The sequence below is a fragment of the Microtus ochrogaster genome, linkage group LG12 (assembly GCF_000317375.1).
Source record: "Microtus ochrogaster isolate Prairie Vole_2 linkage group LG12, MicOch1.0, whole genome shotgun sequence".
Classification (NCBI taxonomy): domain Eukaryota; kingdom Metazoa; phylum Chordata; class Mammalia; order Rodentia; family Cricetidae; genus Microtus; species Microtus ochrogaster.
Window position 1 is genome coordinate 5,309,910 of NC_022036.1, and position 17,588 is coordinate 5,327,497.

At 44.7% G+C, this 17,588-nt stretch overlaps 2 protein-coding genes across 2 annotated transcripts in view; one reads left to right on the forward strand and one right to left on the reverse strand.

Annotated features, from left to right (window-relative positions):
* Positions 1-12,633, forward strand: part of Kel (Kell metallo-endopeptidase (Kell blood group)) — a 17,275-nt gene extending 4,642 nt beyond the window's left edge. Inside the window, exons 7-19 of the mRNA XM_005363833.1 lie at positions 1,246-1,308; positions 1,388-1,576; positions 1,985-2,133; positions 2,881-3,010; positions 8,370-8,480; positions 9,553-9,651; positions 9,833-9,910; positions 10,306-10,406; positions 10,553-10,663; positions 10,821-10,888; positions 11,098-11,267; positions 11,586-11,681; positions 12,417-12,633. Coding sequence (XP_005363890.1) covers positions 1,246-1,308; positions 1,388-1,576; positions 1,985-2,133; positions 2,881-3,010; positions 8,370-8,480; positions 9,553-9,651; positions 9,833-9,910; positions 10,306-10,406; positions 10,553-10,663; positions 10,821-10,888; positions 11,098-11,267; positions 11,586-11,681; positions 12,417-12,578 — 1,527 coding nt within the window. The 3' untranslated portion in view covers positions 12,579-12,633. The remainder of the gene's footprint in view (positions 1-1,245; positions 1,309-1,387; positions 1,577-1,984; positions 2,134-2,880; positions 3,011-8,369; positions 8,481-9,552; positions 9,652-9,832; positions 9,911-10,305; positions 10,407-10,552; positions 10,664-10,820; positions 10,889-11,097; positions 11,268-11,585; positions 11,682-12,416) is intronic.
* A 629-nt stretch (positions 12,634-13,262) lies between these two features.
* Llcfc1 (LLLL and CFNLAS motif containing 1) lies at positions 13,263-14,575 on the reverse strand. Its single transcript, XM_005363846.2, has 3 exons — positions 14,540-14,575; positions 14,319-14,442; positions 13,263-13,775 (listed from the first exon to the last, which is right to left on the reverse strand). The coding sequence occupies exons 1-3, from the start codon at positions 14,573-14,575 to the stop codon at positions 13,597-13,599; spliced, it is 339 nt and encodes a 112-aa protein (XP_005363903.1). The 3' UTR covers positions 13,263-13,596.
* Positions 14,576-17,588: the final 3,013 nt, after the last annotated feature.

A 17,588-nucleotide genomic window follows, 5' to 3' on the forward strand; every position in this document is an offset into this window, starting at 1 on the left:
ACGAAAGCACAGATTCCAGGCATTCCCTCACATGCAGAGTAGAGAACTGGAAGACACCATTGAAAACCTGCAGCCAGTCACAAATTTTTTCTAAGAATGGACAGAGATTGTAATTGGACTTCAAGGGGACAGTAAAGAAATTGAAACAATGAGCAAAGATGCCTTTTTTTTCCTCTAAACTTTGGACATAAAATGCAATAAAAGGTCAGTTAAAAGATTATTTTCAAGATGAAATAAAAGTATAGAGGTCAGAGTTGGAGAGGGGTATTGAAATTAGAAGAGAGAAAGGAGAGCATGAACACAAAGATTCTTCGAATCAAAGTACATTGGGACCTGGGCGCTTGACTGGAGTGCCAAGTTCAACAGATCCCCTACATACAGTATCAATGTAAATGGTACTTCAACCTGAATACTTTTTAAAAACATATGTTAATGCAGCATCTATATGAACAAACTATCAAATTTTCATTTATTTGTAATTCTAACAATACTTTTTTTTCAAAATTGGTCAAAACTATTATGGTTCTTTGAAAAAAACATTATAATTTAAAAACAGAATAAAATACAGTGTGGAATTTGGCGCTAGGGATTGAATCCAAGGCATCATCTGTGAGAAGCAAGTACTCTACTGGAGAATCATGCTGCAATCTCCTAACGTAGAACTTATTTTGAAAAATTCATGACAAGCAAAGTTTTGATGTTTTATTCATGATGGATCTTTCTGCATTAATTTTGTTTTAGAAGTATGTATTAAAATGTGCATCTTGTTACTGAGTTTGAGTACTTCTTAATTAGTGCACCTGACATGGGTGTCTCTCATCCTTGTCTCTAGATCTACACTGGCACAAAGAGTAGCTTCCTCTAAACAAATCTGTGTGTTCCTCTGTTGCTGAGAAGGTCAGCGTTTACATGCATAGACTTTCCCCATAGTCCTGTCTTTCTTTGTAGACTCTTTTCTCTCTCTCATTTCCTTCTTCTCAATTCCCCATCTCGCATGGGCCCTCCCTACCTTCCCATGCCTACACTCTCCATCTCGCATGGGCCCTCCCTACCTTCCCATGCCTACACTCCCCATCTCGCATGGGCCCTCCCTACCTTCCCATGCCTACACTCCCCATCTCGCATGGGCCCTCCCTACCTTCCCATGCCTACACTCCCCATCTCGCATGGGCCCTCCCTACCTTCCCATGCCTACACTCTCCATCCCCTATGCTCCTACTTCTCTCCAGTCTCTCTTGTGTCCAGATAGACCAGCCGGAGTTTGACATTCTTCTCCAGAAAGAGCAGGAACAGAAGATCTATGCCCAGGTAAGATTCCACACAACATGCCCCCTCCACTCCCAGGCGAAAGGCCTCTAGCTTCGGTGACTAAAGTTCCCCTCTCTAGATCCTGCGGGAACAGTTGACTTACCTGAATCGGCTGGGAACTTTACTGGGAGGCAACCCCCAGAAAGTGCAGCAACATGCCGCCTGGTTCATCTACTTTACCTCACGGCTGTTCCAGTTTCTGAGACCACTAGAGCAGCAGGAGGCACAAGACAAGCTCTTCCACGTGGTTACGATTAATGAACTGCAGGTGCCTAGAACTGAGCTCTTGAGGACTTGATGCTTGATGGCCTCTCAAAAACGTTCTGTTTTATTTTCATCCTCCTTACACCCTTAATTTCTTTACTTTAAAAAAATGCATGCATTTATTATGTGGGCTGCTGGTGTGTATATGGAAGCCAGAGAACAATTCTCAGGAGTTGAATTTTTGCCTTCCATCATATGGGCTGGGAGATTGAACTCAGGTGGTCAGGCTTTGTGACAAGTACCTTTAACCACTGAACCATCTTATTAGGCCCTTACTTCTTTTCATTTCTGTTTTGCTGTAACTCTAGTCTTCTTCAATCCTTCCCCTAGCAAGCCCCTCCCTCTTCTTTCCCTCTCTGTCCTGTTCCTTTTGTTGTGCTTCCCTTCTCTCAACTTTGTGTCTTTTCTCAAGGAAATGGCTCCTGCCATCGACTGGCTATCATGCTTACAAGCAACCTTCACACCGATGTCCTTGAATCCCAACCAGACCCTCGTGGTCCGTGACCTAGACTACTTGAGAAACATGTCACAGCTGGTAGAAGAAGAGCTGCTGACAAACAGGTTCGCCCAGGTTGAGTTGGACAGATATTGGGCATGGCAGGAGAGTGAGGACACAAAGATTTCAAGGACATCCTGAGTGAGAGGCGTCTGCTACATGGGGCGGGGCAGAGAAGGGAAGAGTGGGCAGCACAAAGAAAACATAAAAAACCACCAACTATGTAAGGCTTTAGAATATGAGGACCAAGTGATGCATGAAATGCAGGTTACAGGGGTGAGACAAGATGAAGCGTCTGCCAGGAATGCAACATCAACCTTTAAGGGGCTCCCATTACCTATAGGTAATGCCTGAATGTCCAACTCTGAAAGGCATGAACCCAGCTCTTCTGTATAGTATCTCAGGGGTGACATTGTCTAGACATCCTTTAGAGGGGAGGCAAAGCAGCAAACATGGACCTCTGCCGTTTTGTAAGTGTACCTGGAAAGACAGATGCCAGCAGGACCAAGGCAATCCACAGCCCAGCTTGGTCATATGTAGCAATCTGTCTTTAGGTGAGCTGAGGTTTCCCGGTTGTGGAAGTAATTGAATCTAGTCCTTCCTCTCCCTGTAACTTCACAAGGTGACATCTTAACTTGATTCCTCTGTCACCCCAAAGTCAAATCAAGAAAGACTGGTCTTGATGTTTGTGCTTATATGGTTGTTGTTCTTTGCAAATATAGAGGAAAGGGCTGCATACAGATAGACTAAGGTGATTTGCTGATTTGGATCTTCATTTGGGCATGTTTAGGTTGACAATTGTGTCTCCACAGGGACATGATCCAGAGCTACATGATCTTGGGGCTGGTGGATACCCTCTCTCCAGCCCTGGACAGTAAATTCAGGGAAGCACGCAGAGAACTGAGACAGAAACTAAGAGAACTGAAGGAAAGACCACCCCTGGTAAGGAGAGAAGGTGACATCTTTTCTATATTGGGGCATATATTGATTTATTTCCAGAGGGGGAAAAAGGTATAGGAAGAGAACTCCCACCGTGTAGAATTAGGCAGGTTTAGAAGGCAGATTCTATTTAGAACCAAGACAGCACCTGGCTACTTCAGTGGCATTTGACTGAACATTAGCGTTTCAATATTAAAGTGAAATTAAGAATAACCTTTCCCCTGCCATAACTCTTGAACAAGGGCTGTTTTTCTGAACTCTTTGGTTTGAAGACCTGGACCTAAAGCTTAAGATTTATCCTCATGAACGATATTTGCCACACAGTGGCCATCTAGAAGAGTCCATGTTTGGTCTTTAAATGTGCATCACAGAATTCATCTCTGACCCAGTGAGAGTTGGAGGCGGGGCTACAAATGGACTTGGTTAGTTAGATCTTCATATATCTGAGGAGAAGGGTGGATACAAAATGTGTAGAACCAACCAACCAGTCAGAGGCATTATCTGAGATACACAGATCTGCCTCAGAGAATTCCCGACATCCTCTGTCAGATCAATTCAAATGTCAATGGAGAAGTCTAGAGCACTGGGCACCTGCTCACCTTAGTGAAGACCTCAGTTTATGATCTTGAGGAAAAATACTTTTTTTTTCTTGTAAATTTGTGGGCAATTTCTACACCTTAAGAAAATCTTTAAGAATATTTATTCAGTGCTGGGGAAATGGCTCAGTAGCTGAAATGCTTGCCTCTCAAGGGTAAGGACTTGAGTTTGAAAATCCAGTTTGATGCAAATTGCAGTAGTGGTGCCTGTAACCCCAGAGTATCTGTAGTAAGATGGGATGGAGATAGGAGAACTCCCTGGACATTCAGGACTCTGTAGCTTGGTGTATACAATGGCAAAACAAAACAAAACAAAAAACCCGGTCTCAAACGAAATGGAAATGGGGGATTAACACCTAACATTGTCTTCTGAACTCTACACATGCAAACATGACAACTAATACACATTCTCCCTTCCCCCCACATCCCCAAATTTATAAAGGGAAAATGTCCTCATAGAGACTGAAGTGTAGCCGTTGTTTATTTATGGTCTATAGAAGCCTAGATAATTTCCTTTATTGGCTTAATCCTCAGTTTTTTTTTTTATGAGGTAGCACAAATATCGTTATATGTTTGCGCTTACTCACCTTTTGTTTTTTTAAAGACAGAGTCTCACTGTTCAGTTCTGGCTGTCCTGGAACTCACTATGTAGATCATGCTGGCTCAGCTTCACAGAGATTTGCCTGCCTCCGCCTCCTGAGTGCTGGGATTAAAGGAGTGTGCCACTACACCCAGCACTTTTTATGTTTATTTTAGAGATGGAGCAATGAATATATTAATCTGAAGGAAGCTGGCTATGGTATAAGTTAGAACAGGGATCTTCTCTGGCTGTCTGGCTTCAAGGTCAGTTTGTTTCTTCATTGTGCCTTAGACCATTCTCCTTTAGGATGGTCCCTCAAGTGTGGGACAGATTCACAAGAAGCTACGTAGGCAGCCTATCTCTTGATCAGTTGAAGGAGAGCATAACACCGACTGCAAACTTCCTGGCAAAAACAGATTCCTGTAAATGCCAGCACTGTGGCATGAGGTCATGTCTTGGAAGGCATAAACATGTCAACACAGAGATTCATGCTTAAAGAATGTGGAAGGCTTACAAATCCTGTAATCACCTTCCTTTTCATTGGGGGTATATAATTGCAAAATGTGTATCATGTTCTGCCAGCAAATAGTCACATGATGACCTTGGAGATGCTGCTTTGACATTCAGAACGGTTCAAAAAGTGATAGCATCTGGCTACAAAGTCATTGCCGGGCAGCAGCGAACACCACTCACTAAATGCTCCGGGGCCTTTAGTTCCCATTTCCCAGATTCGCAAACAGGTGTGAGAATGAGAAATGACTTCCCCAAGACTGCACTACTCTTAAATGAAGAAACTGGTTCCAAAATAAATCTGGTTGGCTCAAGAATCTGTATTTTTAACACACCGGGCAGAAATGAGAAATATGTGGGTGCTACAGCATTGGGTTAGCAAACTCTTCTTTAAATGGCAAGATAGCTAAGTATATTTGGTTTTACATTCCATATGGTTTATGGTGCTAACACTTGACTATTGTAGTGGCCCAAAAGACAGAGCTCGGCTCATAAAGAACACAGTCTAGACAATAGATTCCCTTGGTGACTCCTAAAGCAGGGTGATTGGAGAGGGTCTGAGTATCAGGAGGAACCCATAGGAGCAGGAAAAACTGAAGCATTGTTTAGAGAAAAGACATTGCCTGGCCTTATGTCACAAGAGCAAAGCATGAATCAGACTGGCTAAAAACTGGCCTATACTAGGGTCCTCCTCATGACTCTGGTTGAAAAGAAACAGTGGGACTTTGCGTGCAAGATTGGACCTACTGCTACTGCTGATGTTTCTCGTGGGTGCTTGAGAACGGAATCAGCAAATGGGAGAACACTGGTGGAAATCAGAGAACAGAGGGTCTGGCAGGTTACTGTAAGGATGCTTGCTTTTCTTTCCATGGAATGGGACATTTATAAAATTTATCTGTTTATATTTTAAAAGAGCATGTTTCGAAATAAGCAATGGAATTTGCTGGTTTGTGATTTAAGAGGCAACATCGAGTCAGAGGCAATACCAGATTCTGGGATTGATTTTAGTTCCAGATAATGGTTATTAAATGAAGACCTCTGACCCCTCTGAGAAGTTCTAATGTATGCTCTTAGTTTGAAGTACCAGTAAGTGTTATATCTGACCCTTTTTGTTTGTTGTTTTTGAGTACATGGTCAATGGAGATGTCTATTAAAGCAGGTATTTCTTTTATGAAACTTGCGAAGCTGGATTTGGGGCAATGAAAACAAGAGTTCACATTTGTGCCTATGCAATGAGAGCTATGTATATTCAGCCCATCATCCCAATTTATTTAGAATTTAATAATTATTTAAAGTTTGTTTAACAAGTCATTTCAGCTGTCTTTTTTCTTGGCTCTTGGGTCATCTGCAAGTTTTCTCAATGTTTCTTAATCCAGACTACTATTAATATCTTGTTAGGAAAGCATTAAGTCATCCTTCATTTAGCTATAGATTCATCTATTCCACTTATGTGATATTTTTGTTATTTTTGATTTTCTTTGTCTTAGAACTTCTAGTCTTCCTGCCTCAGCCTCTCAACTGTAGGATTACAGATGTTTGCCACTAACTATGGCATGGGGGCTATGTGACGATATTTGTTGAGTACCAATGATAAAAAGTGTTTCTTTGGATGCCCATTATGTAGCAGTAAATGAAATAGACAAGTATTGCTGCGTTGGGATATTTTTAGTTCAGTAAAAAGAGATAATAAACTATATTGCTGGGTGATGTTAGGAAGAAAAGCAAAACATTAAAAAAAGAGAAAGAATGCAAGAGAAAGAGCAGTTATGATTATCAGTAGGCAGGCCAGAAAAGGCCAGGTTATCTGTGAGTCATTCTCGTGACGTTTGGTTATGGAACAATCAGACAGGAGCCCTCTCACATTGCCTACCATTCCACAACAGTTTCTTCATCTCATTTAGTATGGTGGGATTTGTGATTTGACCAGATTCTTTCCTGATATTAAGATAATGCCACCAGAGTGGCAATAGAATTTACAGAGTAACGCCAGTGTAATTTAGAGTAAACAGGGTGCTTTTAAGGAACTATGTCATCCGATCTTCAAATCTGAGAGGAAGTTAGAGCAGGCATTGCTCTTGTTTGTACAGTTGGTCTACCTGAAGCACCTAGATTTAAGTTAGTAGTTCACATTAGTAAATTCTGGATACTGTGTTTAAGGTCTGTATGGTAGATGTCTTTAAGGACAGATTTCATAGATATTTGAAGTAATCTACATTTAAAAATTAGGAGGTGGTATTCTAATAGATACACATATGTGCATTTGTGTAAGCAAGTAGTCCTGGACCAACCCTCATTTCTGCTTGGTTCACTCTCCAGTTTAGTGCATCCCCTCTGTGTCCTGTGCTTCTGATATGTGACTCTGTTAATTATCACAAAGCCCTTATCTGTGTGTGTAGCTCCTAGTCTGTCTTGCACCCCAGTTTAATGAAGCCTTTAAATAGATACATTTTTATTATTTGAGGACCCTGCCCTGGCCTTTGATAGTCACACATTATTTTCCATGCCTTCAAAAAATATTCCTTTAACAATTCATTAGAGAATTTTATCTAGAAGTTCTTACATACTTTTGGGCTCTTTCTTGTTTTCTATCATTTCTGCATATTGTCATTTATGGTTGGTAGGAGATGTATGCACCCATTTTCACTGCTCTAAAATGAATCCACTGAGGTTGATTATCTTGGGTTTGGAGTATTTCTCTTATCCTTTATATTCCAGAGATCTTTCCCTCCTCTATTCCCACATTCTCTGTAATGCTGAGGCACTTTCCACCCTTCCCTGTCTGGAGAGATGGGTAGGATTCTAGTCTGAGCAATGTGCTTGGTACTTAGTATTTTGCTTTCACCTCTTCTAGAAGCAAACTATCACTTAAAGCCCACATTTACTGCTTTGTAGAATTTTACACAAACACACACACAAACACACAAACTTTGAGATTGGGCATAGATTGGGTAGAGAAAGAGAGTTTCTCTTTCAGTTTATAGTTTAAGAAAGGGGTCTTAGAGGAAGGAGGGTGTGGACCATTTTGGTGGTGGGCTCGGGCCCAGGTGGGATACTCCTCCTCACCTTCTCAAGAGTCTTTTGTTTCTCAGAGGAATTCCTCACAGAGGTCTTGCTTTCATACCAATAGGCAACAAGTATGGGTCCTGAAGGAGAAAGGGAAGCCTTTTCTTTCTGCTGAACAACAGTGGGCATTGCCAGAGAAAAATGACAAATGAAAATGTGTGTTTGTGATTGTTGTTGTCTACATGTATAGTGTATGCACGCATGTATTGGAAATGCTCATATGTGCACAGATAGAGCCTGAGGTTGACACCGGGCATCTTTTATCCATCTCCACCTTTAGTTTTTGAGGCAGTGTGTCTCACAGAACCTAAAACTCATTGATTCAGATATAATGGATGGAAGTCTATTAGTTTCAAAAGTCTGTTTTTTTCTACCCCACCCAAGGGATGAACCTCCATGCCTGACTTTTTATGTGGGTTAATCAAGTCCTGACATTTGTGTGGCAGGCACTCCAATGCCCGAGGCATCTCCCCATTCCTGGGACACAAAAATTTAAAAAAACATCAAAGAGAACATCCTTTGAGATGAAGGTCTATGCAAGATTGGTGTTGGGATGTGATTAAAGCAGACGTCTGGCCAGGTCTCACTTACTCACTCCAGTGTGTTTTTGCAGCCAGCCTACCCACGATGGATGAAGTGTGTGGAAGACACAGGAACCTTCTTTGAGCCTACCTTGGCAGCACTGTTTGTTCAGGAAGCCTTTGGCCCCAGCATCCAAAGTGCTGTATGTGAGAGCCTTTCCCTATCTACAACCCTCCGCCCTTCCCACCCAACACACCTTGCCCTGCTTCTATAGAGTGTGCCCTTGTTTGTGGTGCACAAGGAAGGAACCAGGCAGAAAAGAAATTCAACTAAGAGGGAACCCAGAGACTTACTCAGTCTCTTGGGCAAGTCCAGTTTAGCCACAGGTCACAAGTAACCACGGTATGAATTAACTCAAACACCTTCCTGGACTTTCCTGGTATTGTGTTTCTTCAACCATAAAAAAAAAAAAATCTAACTCCTTGGACTTTAAGGCTCCTCCCTGTTTGTATAAGAGTTTTGAACAACACTTGATATACCATGAGATCAGGATTATGTAATTTCACAGAGGGCAAATGAGTAACTTCCGAATAAGTGGCGGACTCGTGAGCATTTTACGTGTAATATTTTTAAACTGACATTATTTTCCTGGTTTAATAGGAGAGGGGAATGAGCCAAGAGTAGCTGAACAAGTTACTTAGTGTCATGGAGACACCAAATACCAGTCAGCATTTGAACTCAGTCTGAAGCCAGAGTCATTTCTGATATTGTCACCTAAGTCCTTCCACCAACAAAGAATGTATATAAGACAGTGAGCATTTGAGAAATGAGGAATATTGCTCACACTCTGTGGCTCTGAAGACTCCAATCTGCTGAGAAGCCAAGGAATGTAGGAAAAAGGAAATATGTCTTAAGTGGGAGGGCATGAACACAAAGGCCTTGAAAGCCTTTCCCATGCCCTCTGCTGAGAGAGTTGTCTGTCCCTCAGGAAAAGTACCCATCAATCTCAGATATCCAGATGGCCCCTTCTTGAGGCAGCCAACTCATAACCCTCTCTGTGCTTGGCACTGCCTTTGTAGCCCTGCAGATCTTCATGCCCTGGGTATTTGTGGTACTCTGAGAAATAGACTCTTTTGTGAGCTTTTTCCCTTTCTCTAGCAGCTTCTGGAGCCTAGTAGACTCTTTAGAGCCAAGATCTCTTTACACACTGCAGCAGGACCAGGGCTCAGACTGACCCTAATACCACTTTCCTTTTCCTGACCTCATCTTCACAGGCCATGGAATTATTTGCTGAGATCAAGGATGCTGTAATTATACGCCTCAAAAACCTTTCCTGGATAAGTGAGGAGACCCTGAAAGAGGCCCTGAACAAGGTAAGTCCAGGAGTACAGGCCGGTTTGGGACTATTTAAGAGATAGTTGATCATTGGATTAAAAGATGGGGATGGAGGAGAGAGAATGGGGCACAATGTACAAATGTGGGTGACAGAGTTCATGGTTCTTGAGGGTTTCTGAGGGGATTCTGGTTGCTTCAAACTTTTGTTTCTCTTTCCAGCTCACCAAGCTGCAGGTGGAGATGGGGGCCCCCAAACAGGACTTGAAGCCTGAGCTAGCCAAAGAGGAATACAGTGATGTGGGTCTTTGTTCTTTTCAGTGCCCCTTATGTCCTTGACTTCTGACTTCTCTGACCCAACTGCAAAGGAATCCATTTTCTATGGGCAATTTTGAGCCAGCCTCCTCTTTGCCCTGGTGCTGAAGGGATCTTACAGACAAAACAAAATGGAATTTTCTAGGGCTCTTATGTATATATGCATGCATGTACACACATGCATTCTGTGATGTATCTATGTTTATCTCCATGATGATGCATGTCAACTTTGTCCCAACATAAGGTGATATCACAGGGTGGTTTTAGCTAAATGTGATTTCATGTTTATCAGTGCTTTCATGTTTAGGCTTAAATGTGCCTAGTTCTCTCCTTTTGTATTCATCTTGGTGCATCTAAACAATCTGCTGCCTCTTTCCCAGATACAACTTGGTCCTAACTTCCTTCAGTCTTTCCTGAGCTGTTCACGGTCCCTGCAGGGCAGAAATGTGCGGCACTTCTTGCAGCCTTTTCCCTCCCACAGGTATGAGAATAGACACCCCGTCCCAGAGATGGGCTAAGAACAGTGACAACAGTCACGGAGTTCATGACCATGGTTGGGAGAGACTGCATGTGGCCTTGCAAAGACAGTAGATGATGGAGCTGTGCTTGCATTTACTTTCCACACAGATGGACGGGATCTCCCTGGGGAGTCAAGGCCTACTATTCAGTATCTGACCACGTGGTGGTCTTCCCAGCTGGCCTTCTTCAACCTCCGTTCTTCCACCCTGGCTACCCCAGGTATGGACCATTCTCGGAAGGTGAGTCTTTTGGTAGGGGATCTCAAGGGGGATTAATAGGTTGTTAGGATGGGTAAGACGTAAGACTTGGAGATGGAAAATAGCAATAAATATTTTTGAAGGTTTCTCAAAGTAAAAGAAGACTTTATCTCCCTTAGAGCAGTGAACTTTGGCGCTGCTGGCAGCATCATGGCCCATGAGCTCTTGCGTATCTTCTACCAGCTCTGTGAGTAATGATTCATTGGGAGGCAGGATCACAGCAATCAGTAGGGAGGATATCAAAGGAAGCCTGAGGGAAGAGGAAGGTTATACAAAGACTCCAAAGGGACCAGTCTGAGGAATGATCCATGTTCCTGGGAGCCAGGTCCATCTGTGGTATCCCTCATGCTCCACTGATTTTTATAGTTTTTTTTTCTCTTGTTCCATTTTCAACAGTACTCCCTGGGGGCTGCCCAGCCTGTGACACCCATGTCCTACAGGAAGCGCTTCTGTGCCTGGAGCGCCATTATGCTGCCTTCTCCTTACCCAAAATGGCCCCCTTCAATGGTTCTCACACACTCCTGGAAAATGCTGGAGATATAGGAGGCCTGGCCATTGCATTCCAGGTGTGCCAAGGTCCCTGTCCTTCTGTTCTCCTTCCACTATTCCTCATGAGAACATAGTTGCATAGCTTTCTGCCCTTCACATTCCCACTGAACAGATGGCAACTTGGGACCCCCCTCCTACTCTGTAGATCCCCCACCCTCTAGAACAACTGTAGGTCTTCTGGTAAGTACTCTTTCTTCTTGCCTCAGAGCAGTAGAGTAGTATATAGTTAGATAAGGCAGCTTAGGAACTTACTAGGCTATGTAACTGGCATCAGACTTCTAAGTGCCTACAGATCTGAAGCCTGACAGAAATTTCTATTCCATGCCCATATCTAGGCATACAGCAAGAGGATAGCAGAGCACAGCGGGGAGATGACCTTGCCCACCCTGGACCTCAGCCCCTATCAGCTCTTCTTCCAAAGCTATGCCCAGGTGAACAGCTACCATTTCCCTCTACACTGAATTCATATCAGTTCAGGACCCTGATGCACAAAGGATGCTTGTCCCTTGCTACACTGCTCCACACTCACAAGTAGGCTGTCGTGGATCCCCACATATCAGTTCAGGACCCTGTCACTGATGCACAAAGGATGCTTGTCCCTTGCTACACTGCTCCACACTCACAAGCAGGCTGTCGTGGATCCCCACTTGTCCTTGTCTCTCTTCAACACAAACCTGTTGTTCCTTCCTTTCTCATGCTTCAGAAATACAGACCAACCTGTTGTTCCCTCCTTTCTCATGCTTCAGAAATACAGACCCCTTTGAAGGAGCCAATGACAGCCTAGACATAAGACCACACTGCTCAGAGATCTCAGTCCTGGGACTAGTTTCCAAACTGGTATCACTCCTTTTAGGACTTTGTGCTCTGCCATCAGCATGGCCCACACTTCTTCAACACACCGATGACTCCCTTACAAAACTCCACTACTAACCCCCATCCACTTCAGTCCCTTATAAATGGTAACATTATACAGCCAAGCTTCTTCTACATGGCTAGTGCCATACTGATGGATTTACAAATAGTAAGTTCTCCATGTGGCTCCTGAGTACCCTTGCCCTTCTTCTTGTTCTGTATACTGATCTCCTAGCCCTTGTATCCAGTCTCTTCCTATAATCCTATGAGACTTTCTCTCCTCCTTACCATTCTTTGACCCTCTTCCTCTTCAGGTGATGTGTGGAGAGTCGAGCTCACAAAACCCTCAGGACATTTACAGCCCTCCCAGTCTTCGAGTCCATGGACCCCTCAGCAACACCCCAGCCTTTGCCAAACATTTCCGTTGCCCACATGGCACCCTTCTGAACCCCTCTGCCCGCTGTAAACTCTGGTAACTTGGCTACCAAAGAAATTGATGCAGATGCACCAGCACCTGGACCCACCTTTGAAGTAAAAAAAAAAAAAACAAAAACAAAAGTCTTTTTTCTTTTTGTTCCAAAATTAAAAGCATGTATTTAGCTTTAGATCTCTCTGTGTGTTTTTCAGTGTTTACTTGTGCACTATGGGAACATGTGAGTTACAGCTAATGTAGGGAGGTCAGAGGACAGCACTGCCTATCAGTCCCTGCCTTCTACCTTGTTTTGAGACAAGTGTATAAGTCAGTGTTAATACCAGGATGACTGCTCCTCCAGCTTATGGGTACTCCCCTGTCCTCACCTCCCATCTCTGTGTGTCTCACTGTTAAGAGTGCCGAGATAACTCATGTGGATGACTGTATCTGGCTTTAAGTGGGTTCTGGGGATCTAAAGCCAGCTCCTTGCACTTCTGCTGCCATTACGTAACCCCCAGAGCCATCTCCCCAGCCCACTCTGTCATCTCTCGATGCCTCTTTCCTGCTGTGCTCCATTCCTAGAAGTCAGGAAGGAGAAGAGGGAAAAGTGCCAAGAAAGGATTCATGGACACTGCAAAAGCAGTCACAGTTGGTGAGATGCTGGGTCTGAAGGTCAGTATATGGGCAAAAGGCCAGGCAGTTCAACAGACCAGGGAGAGAATCAGAAAGTCTGTTTGCAATTGTTTTCAGGATTTTATTGCTATTGCTATTTTATTGTCACTATCTCCTCCCTCTAATCTACTGTTTAAGACAAAGCTTAAGCGTTAGAAGGGTGTGGGTCTGGTGTCTTTGGTCCTGGGGTATGAAATTCTGGGTTGGGGTGGCAATCAGGGAGTGGCAATGAGAGAGCTGGGAAAACTCTATGACTGCACCCTAAAGTCAGGTGCTTCTCAGACACGGGGAGTGCGGTATGCGTTTTGAGGAGGCATCTTGGAGAAGAGGTCAATAGGCAATCACGAAGCGGAGGTAGGTATCCAAGTCCTCGTGAAGGAGAGAGACTACTGCCTCCACCTCAAAGTCTCTCATAAAAAAATCACAATGCTGGCCAAGTTGAAGCAGAAGGCTAGGTTAAAGAAGTGGTCCTGGATAGTTGTTCCCTGGGCAATCGTGTCTTCTTCCTGCTGGGCCATATCCATCACCTGCCACAGCTCACCCACTGAGGAAGCCACAAAGTGTTCTTCGAACTGCTCTTGGTCCTGGTCTGGAATATGAAAAAGGGGAAGCCCCAATCTCAGTCCTGGTCTCTACCAGGATGAGGAGTGGGTCAAGGATGGAGCGACAAGGGAGTGCCAATTTGCCAGCTATAACATTGGCCTTGACTTGAAAGCGAATGCTCTAACTAGAAAGCTTTTCAGACCTCACTTCAACCACAGCCCCATCCCAAGCACATGTGACCTCCAGTCCTCTTACAAGTTCCTCTCTTTACAGTGTTTCACTCTTTGGGGAGTGAGGTACACCCTCAGGCATGAAGGCAAAGCCCCCCTCTCTAAGTAAATGCTTTACTTCCTCAAGAGCTTTGGATAATTGCAGCTAGCCTATGCTGTGGCCTGACTCTAAGGCTTCCCAATGCTAGACAGTTTGCCTATCGTTTAATATTTATGATGATAGAGAACATGAGTTAGCTCCTGAAAACCAAGCCCTTCCCAGCTGAGCCTGACTTAATCAGCTGCTGGAGCCTGAATTCAACGCAAGCCTATGTTGACTGGCACCCTCCTCCTGCATACACCCTCACTCCTCTACCTACCTGCAGAGGACATTTTCTCTTTCTGACTGCCCTCATCATCCAGGCTTGCGCTGCCCTCCAGAGTCCTCACCCCCTTCACTTGTAGCAGCAGCAGGACAGCTGTCAGAAGGGTTGCCCTGTGGAGCTGAGAGCATAGGGAAGGGATGGGCCTCCTCTCCCATGCTGCCTTTCACCCCAATCCACAGGTCCCAGAATCACCCTGTGTCTGTCTCAGTCCTTACCCCATGCCAGCATCGCTTTTCCTCCTTCTCTTCCATAGGACCTCTGACTCTATGTGTTCTATGACATCACTGCCATGGGTCTAACTCACATTCTAGAACATTATACCATTCCATTTCCAGACAGAAGGGTGGGAAATGACAGATGTTTCTAAAACGACCGTATGAGTCACCTTGTAGATCACAACCCATGGGGACTCCAGAATTTGACAAGTACCATTGCATCTATTATACCATTGGATCTCCACAGCCTCCTGTCCTCCAAAGCAACAAAATTCTCATAGTCAATGACTTAGATGAAAAGAAAGTTTCACTGGGAAAATACATCTCCCGTGCAGGGTCACAACCATCAGTGGGCAGAGCAGGATTTCCCATTAGCGTTTCTGAGTCTGCACATGACACCTACTTATAATTCCATGTAGCTTTTCTCTGTGAAAAGTGGTTGGCACAGATAAGGCCAACGACTTTCTACACACCAGTATCCTTAAGACCACACATTTGGCTGGTGCGCTGCATGGAATTTGAAGTCTGTTGAAACTATGGCATAGGCGCTGGTGGAGAAAGTACACACAGCCTGCAAGACAGACAGAGAGGCAGAGAGACAGACAGACAGAGACAGAGATGGAACTCCATGCACAGTGAACAGGGATGCATAGTGATAGAGGCTGAGAGCTAGGCTTGTGGAACAGTCATGCACTTCCAGTTACCCTAGAGGAAAGGAAACAGCAGGAAATCACTAGTTCAAGGCCTCCCTGTTTTACAGAGTGCCTTCGGTCAAGGTTGAGAAATTTAGGGAGGCCCTGACCCATAAAAGTTCACTTTTAAAGGAGCTGAAGATGCAGCTCAGTGGCAAAATGCCCAGCATGGGCAAGCACCTGGGTTCAGTCTCCTGTACTACAAACAAATGAAAACACAACACAAAACAAAAACAAATATATGCAGAGACCATTATCTTGTCTCTGAGTAGAGGGTATTTTTTTTAACTCTTTTCCTTATTTTTCTTAGACTTTATCCTGTTGTTTACATCTAAGCTGAAGTACCTTCTTTTATCTCGTTTCTTCTTGTACTCTGAGTCACAGAGAAGCTGTTTCAAGGGTGTCTGACAGCTCCTTGCTTGGAAGAGGGGTGAGAGTCTGTAGAGAGAAGGCAGTGCGGCAAGGGGTCAAAGATCCCAAATAAAGGAACTGAAGAGACCCTGCCCCCATGCCTGTCCTCTCCACTGGTGAGACCTGCTGGCTAGCTGGCAGAGAGGACTCGAGTATGGTAGGTGGGGAATACAGTACGAAGGTCCTTGTTAGGAAAACATGAAACAGGCATGGGCTGTGAGCAGCCAACTGGGCACAGGGACAGGGAAGGTTCATCCGTAACCCTCTTTCTTGCATCTACACATTTCCTGGAAAACTGCAAGCAAACACAGGCGCCAGGGTATGTACACGAAGATACGCTTTTCTGCAAGAAAGAACTGGAGAAATGAGACCATAAGAAGAGAGACGAAATTCCTTCCCATGGAGGTGTGCTAGCAGGCACACTCGAGTAGAGCCTGCCAGACTCACTCCAGCTGTTACTTCCTTGAGTTCCAAACCAGGTGACAGGAGACTGGGAAATGATGCAGAAGGGCACTTTATGGTGGTGGCATAAAGGTGTAAAAATGCAGTGACCTCACTCACCTCAGCCTTGTACCCATTGACCTGCAGATCCAGCGAATGATGAATGAATGGAAAAAATGAAATCACTAATCTCCTCCTGGCTCCTTTGGAGGAGGAGCTTCTTAGGTCTCTGGTATGTAGACATGAATGGGGACGGCAGTAGTGGGAGGGCCAGGGTGGAGTGGAAAGAACCCACTTGGGCTTGTGGTCAATGACTTCTCCCTCTTTACTAACTCACCTGCCTGACTCCCGGCCACAGAAGAAGTGAGTCAGGCAGAAATCACGATTTCCTTAATCTTTCTGTTCTTGCAAAGTATAAAACACATACAAGTGCAAAGGAACAAAGAGCCCTAACAATCCCACCATCTAATGACAACGGCTGTTCATGTGCTATCCCGATATAGTGCTTAGATCCTCCTCCTAGATGAGCAGGTGGGAAAATTGCCCTGGATTCCAACGACGAAGGTGGTAGGCCTGCAACTAAGATGCAGCTGCCCTGCTAGGGGCACTATAGCTGGGGAAGCCGCTCTCTGGAAGGGGCTACAGTGGCGCTTGATGCAGAAAGTTGCAGGGGTGCAGAGGAGAAAAAGAAGACAAAAGGACAACAGGACGGCATAGACTATTATCACAAGGAAGAGAAAAGCCAAAGGAGGAAAGACTCAAAACTCTAAAATGGAAGGAGACGAGACAAGGAGCAACTTGGTCTCCACCCAAGTCACTTATTCATATGCATCCAACTGAAGAATTTAGTTCAGACAAGAGGGGCAAGAAGAGATTGAAGACCTATGGGTGGTTACTCCCGCTTTTCCTTCAGGGACCTAGGGCCAATGTCCTTGCACCTGCTCTGTGTGTCCCTGACTGAGCCAGCCTCCTCCACTGCAACTCCTCCCCCTTACCCCCTCAAGGATCAGCTTTATGGGCTTAGGGTTTCCTTGGCAAAGGCACCCTTCATGACCTACTCCCCCTCCACTTATCAGCACTTCTGCATCTATAACCCTCACCTCAATGTTATCGCTCCCTCCATCTCCTTAGACTAGAAGTCCACAGGCCCCAGAGGCCATTAGCACCCGTACTGCCCCACCCCCACTGAGGCATAAAAATGTCCCACAAGGTGACCCTACCCTCTGCCTGGGTAAGAAGAGTTTCTCTGGGTCCCAGGCACCTCTTTCCTTTCCATTCTTGCCCTGCTCTAGGGGCTATTTTGCTCTTTGGATCAGAGCTTTCTTGCTTATGTCAAAAGAAGGGGCCAATCCCAATGGTCCAAGGCTCTCTAAGGAAGGGTCTCAGCAGATCCCACTTGAGTCTCTCCTATCTTTCCCAGGTCTCTCAAAAGTTTCCCAAGAAGTAGAACGGCCCAGAGAGCAATGAACTGGCAGCTGAGACCCCCATTTCAAAGTGTGTTCTAG

Bases quoted from the DNA above. Each gene is read 5' to 3' on its own strand.
- Llcfc1 (XM_005363846.2), bottom strand. From the start codon at position 14,575: ATGGAAGAGAAGGAGGAAAAGCGATGCTGGCATGGG. The intron at 14,443-14,539 runs GTAAGGACTGAG...CTATGCTCTCAG, and splicing joins AAAAGCGATGCTGGCATGGG to CTCCACAGGGCAACCCTTCT. The intron at 13,776-14,318 runs GTAGGTAGAGGA...TTCATATTCCAG, and splicing joins AGAGAAAATGTCCTCTGCAG to ACCAGGACCAAGAGCAGTTC.